The sequence below is a fragment of the Lutzomyia longipalpis genome, chromosome 3 (genome assembly GCF_024334085.1).
Source record: "Lutzomyia longipalpis isolate SR_M1_2022 chromosome 3, ASM2433408v1".
NCBI lineage: Eukaryota > Metazoa > Arthropoda > Insecta > Diptera > Psychodidae > Lutzomyia > Lutzomyia longipalpis.
In genome coordinates this window covers 5,396,071-5,411,895 of record NC_074709.1, presented here as the reverse complement: position 1 = coordinate 5,411,895, position 15,825 = coordinate 5,396,071, and the positions used below count along the sequence as shown (strand labels likewise).

Here is a 15,825-nt window from a genome sequence, read left to right as displayed (position 1 = left end):
ACCTCACATTTATCAAAACAAACATTTTGGTGTGTTATGCGTGTTTATTATTCCGTAAGTAAATTATGGAAAATGTGGAAAAAGTAAAACGTGGAAAGAAGCGGAAAGGAAGTAAGGGGGACAAAAACTCCCAGAGGAAGAAGAAAAATCAACCAACTGAGGAAAATTCCAGTAGTTGTGAGGAAATTTCAACAATCAGCATTGCCCTTCCGGGAACAATACTAGAAAATGCCCATTCGCTGGAATTAAAGACATACCTAGCTGGGCAAATAGCTAGGGCTGCTTGTATATACAACATAGATGAGATTGTTATCTACGATGACTCCGGGAGCACTGTTACAGCATCTGAAGATGGGGCGGAAGAGCAAAATTCCCGGAAAGGATGTTGCGCACAAATGGCGAGGATTCTGCAATACCTGGAATGTCCGCAGTACTTGCGGAAGTTCTTCTTCCCTCTCCATAGAGATTTGAAGTTTTGCGGCCTGCTCAATCCCCTCGATGCGCCCCATCATTTGCGGCAGAATAACAATTTTATATTCCGCGAAGGAGTTGTCACGGAGAAGCCCACAAAGTCCGGGAAGGGGTGCCATGTGAACATTGGACTGAGGAAGGATGCTTTGGTAGGTGAAACTCTAACACCTGGGATTAGGGTGACATTTAAACTGCCAACGGAGGATGTGAAGGAGGGAAAGAAAGTTCATGGAACTGTTGTCTCACCCGCTCAACCCAGGCAGGAAACTGGAGTCTACTGGGGCTACACCGTCCGGATGGCTGAGAGTATCTCTCGGGTATTTTCTCAATCTCCCTACGATGATGGCTATGATCTCATCATTGGAACTTCAGACCGCGGGACGAATATACACGATATCCCCGCAAAGACATTGTCCTACAACCACGCAATCGTAGTCTTTGGGGGTATGATGGGTATAGAATACGCCCTGGAGAATGACAATGCCCTCAATGCGGTGGATTCGGAACTTCTCTTTGACAAGTACATCAATACAGCCCCCAATCAGGGCTCCAGGACAATCAGAACGGAGGAGGCAGTTCTCATCACCTTGGCTGGGCTACAAAGTAAACTTCAAGCAAAGAATGAGGCGAAGGAATTTAATCTCTTCAGCTCCATTCCACAGAGTCAGGATACAAAGATGCCCCAAGGAAGCGGCGCAAAGAATTCCCAGAATTCCTTGAATCAGGAATAATTGTGGAAAATTTACAATTTCTCTGTACAAAAATGAATAAGAAAATAAAATTTTAACCCTTTTATGACAAAATTTTTCATTGAATCAGTTTGGCTCTTTTCTTAATTAAGTAGTTTATATAGGAAGAAATTCTAATTTTTATTTATTTAGACAATTTTTTTTTTAAAGAAAGGATTAACAATTTTTTCTTTTAAAACTCATTTCCTTTATTGCAAAAAAATTACTGAAGCGATTTTGATAAAAATTTGCAATAATTAATTGAATTAATTTTCATTGAGTTATCGATCAAACCAATCAAGAAAAAATAGGTTTTAAAAAGAGAGTAAAAGCAGCTTAAGGATATTTTTGAATTTTTTTTCCAAATTGGATTATAGTGAAATTAGACAAAATTACAAAACTTTGAATAATTTTACTTCCAGGAAACCGATTTTACGAATTTTACAAATTTAAAAGAACTGAAAACAGGTCTCACTGTTCCTTTAATATTTAAAGATAACCAAATTCGTTTTAAGGACTTTTTCAATATTTTCTCGAGTAATTTCTGGCAAAAAAATGCCTTTTTCTCTACAATCGAATGCTCGAAGTCAACTTCTGTTGGTCCGATTTTGATCAATTTGAGGCATAAACGGCAGAATATTTTCTTAAATGTCTAAAAGTAGTGAATATTCAAAAACAAATTCAACTTTCAGCCTTCTAACTGCTCTGGAAGCGAAAATATCGTAGAAAAACGATTTTATGCGTTTTTAGACTTTTCAAGATAGCCGCTAAGTTCTTCCAACATTTAAAAAAAAAGAAAGGATCATTCAGCGTGGAGAGCTCTGGTGAAGAAGGCCGATTCCTGTAAATCAATTACCATAAGAAGCCGGTCTCAAGCCATAAAAAAGACGTAAGATCCAATGAACGCCAAAGGGTTAAAATTAATTAAATTATTCAAAAAAAGACAACAGAAATGGATTTTTAATACAAAAAAAACCAAAGAGTTTTTCTCAAATATTTAAATTTATTTTATAAAATAATTGTCTGCAAATGCGGTCTTCCAACTGAGAACTTACACAGTTTTTTTTATCTCTTCATTCTTTCTCATTTTCTTTATAACTTAATTCTATCTTCAATAATACACAGAAAAAATGGTAAAATAATTAAAATTACTACGAAAAAGGTCGTGTGCTGATGAAAGTGTGTGATGTATAAAAATATGATGATTTTTCTTCTCTTCTTTATTGCTATTTCACTTAAATTTCTTCTCACGTTTAATTTCTCCATTTTTTTTTAAAGTTCTTTTATTTCCTAAAAAATTTTCCTCAATTTTCGCCGTCAATGAATTTTTCTTCTTTTTTTTTCATTATGGAAGAGTAAAAGAATGCGACTGAATTTTCTTATACAAAAATTGTCGACTAAATAAGTTAAAAAGGTTATTTACAGAGTTTTCTTTCTTAAGAGACAATAAAATGTTTTTTTATGATTAATACAATAAATTATTAAATTTAATATAATTATTAATTTTAGTCACTGGGATGCCGTCGCGTTTTAAATGCCATAAGAGTCGTTTAGTCTCTTTATTTATACATTATGTAATTTATTAAAAAAAAAATTATAGATGGATGAAATGAATGAAAGTTGAATGGAAAGGATGATTTTTTTATTTATTTATTTCTTCTAGTTTTATTTTATTTTTTTAAATTTTCTTTTTTGCTTTCGTTCTCAAAAAGGATATGATTTTATTTCTATCACTTGCACTTTTTTATTTCTTTTAGTTTTTCTCATTCAATTTAGTTTTTTATCTTCTCTCTCTTTAACTTGCTGATTGCCATCATTTTTTTCTTACTTTGCATTTTGGTATAAAGTTTTCTTTTATTTGCTTTACAAAAAAAAAACAATGGAAAAGAATTTACAGGGAATTTGTAAAGAAAAAATAAAAATATTTTTCATTTCACAAAAATTAAAAAAAAGAAAGATAAATCGGAATGGTCTTTCATGTCTTTTTTTCATTTCTATTCTTGGTATGTTTTTTTTTATTTTTTCAATATATAATATTTTTATTTTTAAATATCTTCAAACATTATTTCATTCATTATTACTTTTTTTTATCTTCATTTTTCTCTCATCTTTTAAATATCCTATTTTCTCTCTTCATCAGAAATATATAATATAGTCTATTAATTAAATTCTAGCACTATATATTCCTTTTTTTTCATTTCACTTTCTCAATCTTTTAATTCTTTTTTTTTTGTTATAATATAATATATATATAATTTATATCAATAAAAATTGTTTACTGTATTTCAGTTTGTTTTCTATGCTTTTTTCATCATAATTTCTTGATTTTTTTTTGAAGTTTATTACATCCTTAAAATTTATTGAATATATTAATAGTTTTTTCTTCTTCTTCTTTTTCAAATACTTTATTAAGTTTTTTTCTTCATTTTCATTCACAAAATATTCTCTTTTATTTCCCATCATCTGTTGCTTTCTTTTTTTTTCATTTATTTTTTGCATTTCTATCAAACTATTATGGAAATGTTCCCACAAAACAAGATTTTTTTTTATTTTTCAAAGTTCTTCCCTCAATTTTTTTTAACAGTCTATGTTTTTTAAAATAGTGGTAAAAATGACTATTTTTCCCGCAAAAAATAAAATTAAATCCCATCCCTAAATAGATATAACTTCTATGCTCATTTTTATGCTTTGTTTATGACATTCAATAATTAATTTTCTTTTCTTCCTTAAAAACTACGTTCTTCCTAATCTGTCGCTATTATTCATTATTTTTCTGCTTCTATAATTTCTTTTTCTTCCTTCACAAATCTTACACTTTACAACATTTCTTTTTAAAGTCCAGTACACAAGTTTTTTTCTTTTCTTAATTTATTCTCATTTAGTTGTTTGGAATTCTTTAGAATTTGATTGACTACGGGAAAAAGGACAATGGCCTTAATTTCTTCTTTTTTTTCTTTCTAATAATTTTTTAAAAGTCCTTTTTCTATTTTTCTTTAGGTAATTTTCTTTCCTTTCTTGGGTTTTGAGTATTAATTTTTCATTGAATTAAATATTTTTTTCTTTTTGATCTAATCGATTCCTTTTGCAATCTCATTTTTTCTCACTTAATATTCTTTTCTTTTTTTCTTTAATTAGTTATGGCATTGAGAAATTGCTTAAAAATGATTTCTAAATATTAAATAAGTTTCATTTTGCTTCACTTTAATTTATCAAAAACATCATTTATAATTACCACGAATAAATAGCGCAAAATAGGCATCAAAAATAATTAAATTACAGTGACAAAAAAAATTACAGGTAGTTACAAAAAATATAAAAATTATTTAATAATTTCTTTGTTTTTATTATTACAAAAAAAAACACACAGAACATGAATTAATTATATGGCCAATAAGTTCGTTATTAGTTGACAAATTGATAATAAATTTTTGGCTTTTTTTTTTCTTCTTTCTTAACCACATGCATTGATTTTCATCTTAATCTTTAAATTAATAATTTTAATTTACTAAAAAGAAAATTTTTTGTGACAATAATTTTGAAAAAGAAATCTTCGCTTTTTTTTACGAAGAATCTGATAAACAATAATTTTTTTTTTATTTTGCAAAAAGTTTTTTAAGGAACTCCTCGAGAATATTCTGAGAATTATTTTCTTAATCTTTTGCTTTTTTGATAAAACATGTTTTTTATGTTAAAGATTTTCTTCAAGAAAAAATTCAAAAAGATTTTTTTTTGCAAACAATTCAAACAAAGAAAAAATATTCTAATTAGATTCTTTTCAATGTGCTTTTGTTTCGACTAGATTTTCCTTTTATTTTTCAGTTGAAAAACTTTTTAAATTCGCTTTCTTTTGCCCAAGAAATCATAACAGTTTGAAAATAATTTTTTTTAACTTTTCTGTTTAGTCAAAAAATTAAATATTGAGTTGTCTCATATTATTCAATATTTTACTTTAAAAGAAATAAATGAAAATGTTTGATAATTATTCCGGATAATTATGAGAAAACTTTATTGAAAAACAATTTTTCAAATATTCCGAATATTTAATGAATTTTCGTGAATATTTTAATTCTCCCCGAGACTTGAATTTCAATCCTTTTTAAGGACTTCCTCGCTCTGAGAATTAAACGTGCAAATCCTCAAAATCTCTCGAAAGAATCCTCAAAAAAACACTCCTTTTTGCAAAATTAAATGGCTTATTTTATACAAAAAAAAATATTAAGATTAATTTATAAAAAAGAATCTACAATGAAGTCTTTTTTGTACAGGAGAAGAGTTTTTTTTTGTGAGATCCCTTATAGATCCCTTTCAAGCAAAAGTTCAATTAATATTATATATAGGTAGTTAAAAAAAAAAAAAACAGGAAGAAGGACGCAGAAAATGTCCTGCGTGGCAAGATTTCGGACAAAATCTCGAATTTTTTCTCTTTTATTAATTTTTTTTTGTACTTCAGGCATCAATTGGGTTGTTCAGAAAGCCTCAATGAGCTTCTCAAAGTTCTCGATTGATCAAGTGGTGGCCGACGTGGGACCAGCCACGGTTGTTGTTGCCGTACCAGCCTCCTGATAGGGTCCTGTTACGACGCACGGATGCATGGGGAATTGGGTTGTCCAGGATGTAGTTGTGAGGGTGGGTGCTCTCATGGCAACTTTGGCTTTTGACCCTTTGCGCCCTCCCTTCCCGCCTTCCCCTTCACTACTCTGCTGCTCCCCACCACCACCTTTTGACGATTGTTCCCGCGGTTCTAGTGGTTCCTGCTTCACGGCAACTCCACCTTCGGCAATTCGTGCCTCTTCGGCAGCATTCTGCTTCTTCTGTCGCATCTTCTCTTCCCATTCCTCAGTGCCGTGCTTGGGACGGTTGAGATTGCGATGCTGGTAGAAGATCAGCGTGATGCGCGTTGGATTGAGACGATTGGGACGTCTTAGGGATGTCGTGGCGTGCATTTCGTGCTTAGCGCACTCAAAGAGGACACTCCCATGCCCCAAGGCAATGGCCACACCACCCATTTGGGAATCCTGGAAGCACTCAATGTTATCATTCACCTCCGCCACTTCGCCAATTGGTTCGGCTTTTGGGACGATTTCTGCCTTTGGGGGCATCATCATTGGCGGTGGGGCGAGTGCTGTTGATGCTTGCGGGGGATACATGCACCAATTGGGAGCTGATGGGGGTGCTGGTGGCGGAGGAGCTGGACCGGCATTTGGGTACATGTTGTAGTGATGATAGGGTGTCTGTAAGGGAATAAAATTACTTGATAAAATCTCTTAAGAGCCCTAAGACTCCTAATTTATCCAGTTTATCAAAAATTCTAAAGAAATTATTATAAACTCTTAAGAATTTATCAAAAAAACTCCAGAATTTATCAGAATATTATCAGAAAGTCTGAAGAATTAGGCAATAGGCTTGAAAGACTTTTCAGAAGATCAGAAGAATTTTTAAGATCAGAATTTATCTGAAAGTATCTTGAATATATCAAAAAGTCTGAAGAATCTGTCTAAAATTTAAAAAAAAATTATAAAAACGTTAGCAAGAATTTAGCAGAAATATCAAAAGAATTTATCAGAAAGCCTAAAGAATTTATCAGAGAGTTAAAAGAACTTCTCATTAACTCAAAGAAATTCAGGTTGGTTGCTTTCAAAAGCCAGAATTTAGTTCTTTTTAGACTGGACTTAAGTTTTTCAAGATCTAGCTGTTATCGCCTTAAGATTGGATCAGGTTGAATCAGGACTGACCTAATCCTCAAAGCTTCTAAGTCTGAGCTGAAAAACTTCAGGCTTGGCTTATAAAAACTAGAGTCTATCTTAAAAATAATTAAACCTGAAGTAAAGAAAAATTCAGGCCGAGCTTAGAAAACTTATCCTTGATCTAAAATAAAAAATAAGGTCTATCACTCTCTTTTTTTAAGTCTCGTCTTAAAAACTTAGGCAGGATCTAAGAAACTAAGGCTTTGCTTAAACAACTTAGGCCTATAGTTTAAATAACTTATGCCTAGCCTTAAAACCTAGTTTAGGAAAACTTGAGCCAACAATAAAAATCCCCCAATAAAAATAATTAGGCCTAGCTTGAAAACTTAGTTAGGCGTTCCTTAAAAAACTTATTGTTAGTTGAGATTTTCAGACTCAGTTGAGAAAATCTTTTAAGGGCACGCCTAACTAGGTTTTCAAGCTAGGCCTAATTTTTTTTATTTCAGGCTCAAGTTTTCCTAAACTAGGTTTTAAGGCTAGGCCTAAGTTTTTAAAGCTAGGCCTAAGTTGTTCAAGCAATGCCTTAGTTTCTTAGATCCTGCCTAAGTTTTTAAGACAAGACCTTAAAAAAAAAAAGAGCATTAGACCTTATTTTTCTTGGAACAAGCATAAAGTTAGTTTCAAGAAATTATCAAAAAAATATCAAAAAGTCTGAAAACTAGCAAAAAAATAAGTTATAAAATAAATCCCTCACCTGTGGATATCCAAAGTTGTACCTCAGCTTCTCATTGCCGTAGTAGTCCATGTTCTGGTAGTGATCGTAGGGCGAATAGGGTGGATACATTGAGTAGGTATTGGGATGATGGGGATATCCGTACGATGGTGGGTACTCAGGTGCCTTTGGCTTGATAAATCCCGTCTCTTTGTACTCCTCCATAGCACAAGTGGGTGCTTTGGGTTCAGTTGGGACGCTGGGACTGAAGGCAGACGACCCAGAGCTGGGTAGTGTCGTTGAGTCGGGATTCTCCTCACTTCCGCGACTCTTTACGTGCTCATTCCTATCACTGTAGGCCCCATATTCTGGCCACTGACCGTAGTAGTTGCGTGAATCGATGTAGGATCCGGAATTGTAGTCATACGAGTAGGGTGAGTCGAGGACTGTGCTGGAAATTTGATTACTCTGCAATTGGGCATCGGTGAAGTTGTCAATCATTGTGGCCATGTTGAGGAGGCTGCTATTGGAGTTCATCATGGCATTTACGGGTGCTGAGAAAGCACTACTACTCCCACTGGGTGCTGTTGCCCCATTAACTGGGGTGGATGAACGTGGGGATTGCGACAGAGGAGGCCCATTCTTCCCACCGCCTTTCTCTATTGCCCCCTTTCCTTTGGCCACCTTCCCACCGCCATCTTTCTTAGCCACTGCAACGGGTGCACCCCCATGAGGAATTGGCGGTGCTGGTGGTTCAGGTTCCTCTGGTCCTGCATCCTTTCCACTCCGCTTCTTCCCATGCCTCCGACACGGTTGTAGCGGTGTTGAACGGATTCTTACTTCGCAAGGGAATCTATTGGGAAATTAAATGAGAAAGAAAAACATCTCGTTGATGAATCCTTGAATCCTCTAACAGGTGAAAATGGAGTTCTCTTGACTCACTTTTCGAGGACCTGAACAGCTCCAGTTTTATTCTTATCCTTCTGCCCATCGGCACTCCCAAATTCATCTGTTGTATCCATCACGTACAGCGGCAAAACGTGAAGCTGCTCATCGTCAACATTGGACAGATGAGTTCCTGGTGGTCGCTGCTTCAGCAATGCCACCTGGACGGTACATCCATCTTGCATATTGTGAAGATCTCGATGGGCATGAGCACAGAAATCCATGCATGCTGTTACGCCTTCAAGGAATGCCAAAGGGAAAAAAAACCGTTAAAACCAATTCGAAATGTTGCGGAAAAGAATTTTTATGGAATTTACCAGAAAATGGTTTTCCTGGCTTCAATCCCAATCGACAGTCAGGTGCTTCCCTTTCGTACTTGCATTGATTTTCAAAAGCTTTGGGTGTTGCTGTAACATAGAGGGGCCCAAGCATTGTGGCAAGGATATTCATCCTTTCCTCAATTTCAGCTTCCTCCGTCTTTACGGACAAGCGAAACTTTCGTACTGTCTTTGATCTGGCATATTTGCATCCGTTGTAGTACATTGACCACGAGCAACCAAAGCTGTACGAGGCTCCACAAGTTTCAGGATCGAGTCCTTTTGCCAAAGAAAAAAAAAATATCAGTCACATCCTTCAGAGAAGATTGACGAAAAGCCAACATTTCATCCATCAAAAGGAAGTTTAGAGAGGGCAGGAATTTGTTAGGGGATTATCCATTGCGCCAGAGGAAGGGATAATTCACCAACGCAACATCCTTCTTTGAGGAAAATCTTCTCACCTTGACAAGCACATGTTCGATTCTCATTTGTGGCACAGCGCCTCGTTGTGGGTAATCCGAATTTATTGAGCTTATGAATCAACATTTTGTACACGCTGTCTGCCTCATGGGTGGGTATTCCGTCCCAAGCTACGATGCACACCACGATAAAGGACGCCTTACACCTGTGCAAGAAATAAATCACCATATAAATGCTGCTTATACCAAATTAGTCACATTTGCTCATGAGAATTTCCCTCTCAGAGACCTTCCAGCAATCCCTTCTGTGTGCAGGATTTATGGAAAAAATTCCCTTGGAAAAGCCTCCAAACTCTCTTCAGAAGAAAATGCCAGAGCTTTTTGTTGTTTGTTTATGAAATGAATTTTAATGATTATTTTATGTGTTTTAGTGAAGGAAAGCTTTTAAGTTTTCAAAGGATCTGATGTACTTTTGTTAAGGATTTTGTGAAGGAATTAGTGTTACGCAAAAAAAAAATGTAAAGTGTATAGAATGAAAAATAACCTGACCAGCTTACCGATGCCCCTGTCTCCTTTTAACAACACACAGGATCTTCTCTTCCGGATCAGCACGACGGATTATCCATTTTGCCAATGGGCAGCCCTGACTTGTCTTCCCCTCCTTCCCCGTGTAGATTATCTTCTCAATCCGAAGTTGTCGTCCCGATACGCCAATACGTGCCTCCATGTCACTCCGGAGGTCTGTCAACGTGGCCGCTGCTCCGAGATGCGTGTAGTAGCTTCCGGGTTCCGGGGGTGTCTTATCCGATGGGAAACAATCACAGTCAGGCACTTCGGGTTTTGTATTCTTCTCCGTCCTGTCCACTGGGGTTGTGGGAATTTCTTCCTTAACTGCTTCCTGTGCCTCTTCCTCCTTTTCCTCACCTTCCAGGATAATCTAAGAATTTATTTGATTTATTTTTTTGAGGTTTTTATGATTTTTTTTGGGCTTATGAGAAAATTTTTACGGAAAAACTTAAAAATTCTTTTTGAAAAATTCTCTTCAAATTGAGGAATAATTATAAGAATATTTAAAAATGATTCTAAAAAGTCTTGAGAAATTCTTAAAGAAGTTAAAAAATTCTTTTCAAAGAAATTAAAAATTTTTTTTTAGAATCTTGAAAAATTCTTGTTAAGAATCTTGAAAATTTCTTTTTAAAAAACTTGATAAATTCTTCTTAAAAATATGTGAAAATTCTTATTAATTTTGAAAAAAAAATATTCTTAAAAAACTTGAAACTTCCTTATTAAAAAATCTTGAAAAATTATTCTAAAAGAGTTTGAAAAATTCTCCTAAAACCTATTGAATTCTTTAAGAAGTTTGAAAAAGACTTGTTGAAAAATTTACAAACCACTTTTGAAAAATCTAGGATTTTTTTTTCAAATAAATTGAAAAATTCTTCTTAAGAATATTGTAAACGAGGTAAATTGTCGCTTCGCTCCAATTTACCTCGCCCCGCTTCGCGGGGATTTGTTGCGCTTCGCGCAAATTTCAGAGAGAAAATAAATTATGATGGTTTAAAGGCAGATTTGGGCCACTTATCGATCCCAAAAGAAAAAAATTTGCAAAGAGAAGAAATCATTTTCATACAACATATCGGGCGCGAAATTCCAAAATTTGCAAAAAATGCATGACTTTTATATGGGGGCTACCTGAAGGGGGGCTTTGGGGGGAAAATGGATACGGCCATTCGAAAGCGCCTGATATAAGGAGTCTCTGTACCAAATTTCATCACGATCGGTCAAACGGTGTAGATTTGTATAGCTGTACAGACACGAAATCCTTTCTTTATTATATAGATTTCTTCATGAAATACTTGAAAAAAATCTTTTAAAAAAGTAGCCTAAGAAACTTGAAAAATTCTTGTTAAAAAAAAGTTTTTGAATTCTTCATAAAAAAAATTAAAAATTTGTCTTAAAAAAGTGAAAAAGTTCTTCCTGAAAAACTTTAAATCGGGGAAATCATCTTATTGGATGGAACCCTTAACAAAATAAATAAATAAATAAAAACTTTAAAAATTCTCTTTAACAAACTTGTTGAATTCTTCTAAAAAAAACTTGAAAATTCGTCTAAAAATACTTGAAACTTCCTTATTATAAAGTCTTGAAAAATTCTTTTTAAAAAAAAACTTGAGAAATTCTCCATTAAATTGAAAAATTCTTCCCGAACGAACTTGAAAAATTCTTCTTATAAAACTTGAAACTTTCTTCGTGAAAATATTGAAAAATTCTTTTTAAAATACTTGAATATTTCTTCCTAAAACACTAGAAGAATTCATCTTAAAAAACATTTATAGTTTTTCTTAATTAAATCTATATTAGAAAATTTCTCTTAGGAAAACCTACCTCATCCTTTGTCTGCAGCCCACCGCAAGATCCGTCCTTGAGATGCTCAGATGTGGGTACAGCTGTACTCCCTTTGCGACAGCATGAAAATCCGGACGGATCCTTAATGGCAACCGGTCCACCTTCCCCGAGGAAAGGGTATCCAGCAAGTTTCTGTGTATCCACATTTTCCGGACTACAGTGCGGGTGGGAATCAATGTGTGTCCTCGTAGGGATATGGTAGGTATGAGCGGGAATTTCCTTTTCAAAATTCGTCTGAGCCGGCAGTTCGTTCTTTTCCACCTCAGATGGTGGCGCGGGAAAATTCATTGCTGGGAATGAATCCGTTGAAGGATTCTGCGGATGATGGTAGTTGGGGTAGTTGGGATAAGTTGGTGTTGGGAATAGTGGATCGGGGGTGTAGTAGGGTTGTGAGTAGCCTGCATACTCCTGCCCAGGTTGCTTCTGCTGAACATCGCAGTAGTCGGCGTATTTGATGAAATTCTGATAATTCCTCTCGTATCCCTCTTGCTTCACTTGATGCGGTGGATTTTGGTATGTGTCCGATGGTTCTTGCTTAATGGGCTTCTCCTTTGGTCGCACACTACCCCCGGTGGGTTGATGGAATGCCCCATGGGTGCCATCAAACATTGATGGGGTGTAGAATGAACTACCTTCTGAGCGTATCTGGGAGTAGCCTAAATCTCCGTAATTTGGATAATTTGGATAATCTCTGCGTGCCTTTTCTTCCTTCTTCCTGCTTGATGCTTTTGTTGCTGCTTTCAGGGGATCCTCAATGGTGGTTGTGCCACCACCACCTCCTCCTCCTCCTCCGGGATCTCCCAAATTCTTCTCAATACTCGATGATCCCGCATAGGGAGTCGCATGTAGTGCATCCTGTCGCTGGAAATCCTCCGTTTTTGGTGTTTTCCAGCACGTTTCGCCACCACCCCCGACAGGTTCCGCTGGCGGACACCTGTTGCCGTCAGTTAGACTAACGTTCTCTCGGAGATGGTGGCTATACGATAAAAAATGACCGGTCTGGGAGGATGTTTGCTGGCTACCATTGGCACCCGTATTCGCCCCACTACTCGGTGGCTGCATACTCGACTGGCTGCCATCCTTGCCATCACCCTTGCTGAGGATCATCGTTTTGAGTCGCGTATTGAGATTCACGCGATCCGATTGGTTGAACATCTCATTTCCGGGCGGATTAGCCGGGCTACTCCAGCCCCAGTCATTCTGCTGATGCGACTGATTCATATTATTTGGGGACATTGTACTCAGGGAATTCCCATTGGATTGATTTGGGGATTGCTGCATGGCAGGACTCATACCAGGGTGCTGTGTGTAGCCCATGTGATGATTGGGCGATTGCGGTACTGCGCCCGATGGGGAATTGTGTGGCATCATCTGATTGCGGTTCGGCGACTGTGGCACTTGCGGAGGATGCATGGCGGTGGAGGAGCTACTCTGCTGGGCAAAATGTTGCTGCTGCTGCTGCATCTGCCCAGTGGATTGGCTGCTGGGATTCTGGGATGAGCTGCTGCCGCCAAAATCGCCTGAATACCCGTTACAGTTGAGTGAGCGCGGCGGCACGCTGTTCACCCGCGGATATCCAGGCAGTTCGTTTCCCGACGCCTTGTCCACTGCATTCTGCGTTGGATGTGGACTGGCCAGCAGTACTGGGCTCGGTCCTGCCGATACCTGCCCAGCATACGTTACACTTGGGGCAAAGCTGACACTCTGAAGCGATACTTGATTTATCGGAGCTATTTGATTTGCCTGGAATTCATATCGCTGCACGGGAGTGGCGTAGGTTCTGCCATAGCTGGGATCGAAGCCAATACCCGTCTGCACGTATCCATTCGGCTGATACGTGTAGCTCTGTTGGGGGAAATTTTATGATATCTTTTTAGATCCCTTAAAGATCCTTTATCCGATCAAAAACTCATTCAATGTTTTGTAATTTTTATTAAGCGATAAAAATCGTAATAAAATAGAATATTTAATTAAATTTCTTTGGCCAATAGAAACATTGTAATTAAGGGATTTTTCAAACATTGAAGGGGAGGAGGGAAAGGTAAATTTTCAATAAGAAATTTTCACAAAAGCTTCCTGGAGGGGGGGAGGGGAAGGCCATAAAGGGCCAAAAGGCAAAATCTTAATGAACATTGAATCAACAATCCCGGGAAAACTAATCCCTCCTGAAAAGCTCATTGGCACACTCACCTGTGGTTGAAACTCAATGGTATTGAGCGGTGTTATTGCTGGGCTATTCTGTGGTATTTGCTGAATAAATTGATTTTGCCATCCCTGCGAGGGGTCCGCTTGCCAAGTTGGGTAGAAGGCCATTGGAGCCTATGTGCAAGAAAATTCACAATAATATACATTTTATGCTACATATATGCTGTATTTCCTTCAATATATTCAATTTTCTATTGGCGGATTGTACGACGGGTAATACAATATCTCGACTGGGAGACAATAGTCGCTGGTAATTGGAAATTGTGAGACTGTCTCCTGCCACATGTACGTTATACATAGCACATCCAGGTAATTGTGCATTGTTAGATCTCTTGTCTCAATTTTAAATTTAGCAACTTCCCCTCTCATATCCATATTTCACCGGAAAATAGAATGATATTGAGATGAAAATACATACTCAGGGGGAGAATTTTCCGTTTAATTTGAATAAAGGTTGGTATACGTTTATATAATGAGTAAGAATATTCTTTTATCCTTTTTCATCAAAATAGAAAAGACTCAAATTTAATTTATGAGTAAATTTTAATAGAATTCGTGCTTTAAAACAGGCCTCTGATTGGCTAATAAATTAGAAAAAAAGCGTTTTCATTGGCTACTGCTCATTAAGGGGGCGGGGTTTAAGTACAAAGTCAATTTAAACAGAGTAAGATTAATATTTTTTCACTTCTTCTATGTTCTCGGTAACTTTTAAGAAAATTGTTGTAAAGAATTTTGTTAAAATCAATTTTTTGTCCTTTTTTCTTCTCAAAAAAAAATTAGAATAAAGACGAAAAACTCCGGAGAATTTTCAAATTCTTCTCCTCACAAACATACAAATCATAGAATGGAAAAGAATGTTCAAAGATTCTCAATGAATTTTATTAAAATTATTGATTTTGCCACAAATTAATCCACACGGAGCAAAAAAAAAAAAGAATCCAACATTGATTGGGCTACACACACACACTGTGTACCTCTAATTGCGGAGAAGGAAGCTCAATGGAGAAAAACGAGCAAGAAAATAAATTTCAGACCCATTAATATCCATTTATTTCACCTGTCCGCTTGTACCTTAAAATCGAGGGTGAGAGTGATATTTCATGCACCCACCCATTCGTCCAATTTTCCCTCTCTCCCCCTTGAAATCCTCCCCCCAGGAGTGAAGGCACACCAGGTGCTTTAGAAAAAAAATCATCCCCCAAACCACCCTCTGTGGTATGATCCGGCAGCACTGGACAAGTTTGTAGTTTTTTTTTTACCCACAAAGTGCTTCTTAATTTTCATTAAAGTCATAAATTTGGTGCATTTTTCACCGCGGATTTTTTCATATAAATTTTCTCAATGGGAAAACTCCACCGTGTGCAGAATTTCCCTCACACAGGTGTGAATGAAATGGAAAATAGGGAGTGTTTTTAGCTCATTCTGATTTATTTGGCTGTATGCTTACGAGAAAATATTGGCGGGAAAATGGCTTATATTCTAGATATAGTTTCATTAGAATATTTCATAAATTTTCCAGGGAAGAAAAACCAGGTGGAGAAAACTTTTCCAGAGGCTTCTAAGGAAGTCCAAAGAAAATGGGAATGAAAGATGTTTGGTTTTTGAAAGGAAAATTTTCTTTAATTCAAAAGAAAACAACAAATTTCTTCAAAAATATTTGTTTTTTTTTATTAAAATTGAAGGATTTCTGTGTATAGAATGTAAATGAATGTCAAGATTGTTTAGAGAAGATGCTAAAAAAAATGCTAAAGCAATCAAACATAACTATTTTGGCATAAAATTTGAATATATTTACCATCAACACATCATTGGAAAAAGGCGAAGCTTTCGAGACAAATTTCCGGGAAAAGCATCTTCGCGCGGGGTGAGTGAAAAGGAAAATCTCATCGTAACTTTGTGAATCATTGAGGCGCAACTTTGTAATGAATAAACAGCATT

At 36.2% G+C, this 15,825-nt stretch overlaps 4 protein-coding genes across 6 annotated transcripts in view; 1 reads left to right on the top strand and 3 right to left on the bottom strand.

Annotated features, from left to right (window-relative positions):
* Positions 1-15,825, bottom strand: part of LOC129791558 (trifunctional purine biosynthetic protein adenosine-3) — a 1,078,967-nt gene that overhangs the window by 340,683 nt on the left and 722,459 nt on the right. The window lies entirely within an intron of this gene.
* Positions 1-15,825, bottom strand: part of LOC129791559 (potassium/sodium hyperpolarization-activated cyclic nucleotide-gated channel 3) — a 1,048,222-nt gene that overhangs the window by 451,042 nt on the left and 581,355 nt on the right. The gene's annotated exons all lie outside the window — the stretch shown is intronic.
* LOC129791607 (putative methyltransferase C9orf114 homolog) lies at positions 18-1,266 on the top strand. The gene has a single exon (XM_055829840.1). It carries the CDS (start codon positions 66-68, stop codon positions 1,200-1,202), a length of 1,137 nt encoding a protein of 378 aa, XP_055685815.1. The 5' UTR covers positions 18-65; the 3' UTR covers positions 1,203-1,266.
* The window catches only part of LOC129791555 (methylcytosine dioxygenase TET), a 90,522-nt gene continuing 77,758 nt past the window's right edge, over positions 3,062-15,825 (bottom strand). Inside the window, exons 6-14 of one of the 3 annotated variants that reach the window (XR_008750727.1) lie at positions 13,873-14,001; positions 11,662-13,527; positions 9,834-10,213; positions 9,319-9,482; positions 8,858-9,136; positions 8,538-8,778; positions 7,638-8,448; positions 5,645-6,430; positions 3,062-4,704 (exon numbers count right to left, since the gene is read on the bottom strand). Coding sequence is in view for 1 of the 3 variants with exons in the window: in XM_055829735.1 (XP_055685710.1) it covers positions 5,705-6,430; positions 7,638-8,448; positions 8,538-8,778; positions 8,858-9,136; positions 9,319-9,482; positions 9,834-10,213; positions 11,662-13,527; positions 13,873-14,001 (4,596 nt within the window). In the remaining 2 variants the exon portion in view is untranslated. Of the gene's footprint in view, positions 6,431-7,637; positions 8,449-8,537; positions 8,779-8,857; positions 9,137-9,318; positions 9,483-9,833; positions 10,214-11,661; positions 13,528-13,872; positions 14,002-15,825 lie in introns of all 3 variants that reach the window. The other 2 variants (XR_008750728.1, XM_055829735.1) reach the window with 2 other exon arrangements.

Bases quoted from the DNA above. Each gene is read 5' to 3' on its own strand.
- LOC129791607 (XM_055829840.1), top strand. From the start codon at position 66: ATGGAAAATGTGGAAAAAGTAAAACGTGGAAAGAAGCGGAAAGGAAGT.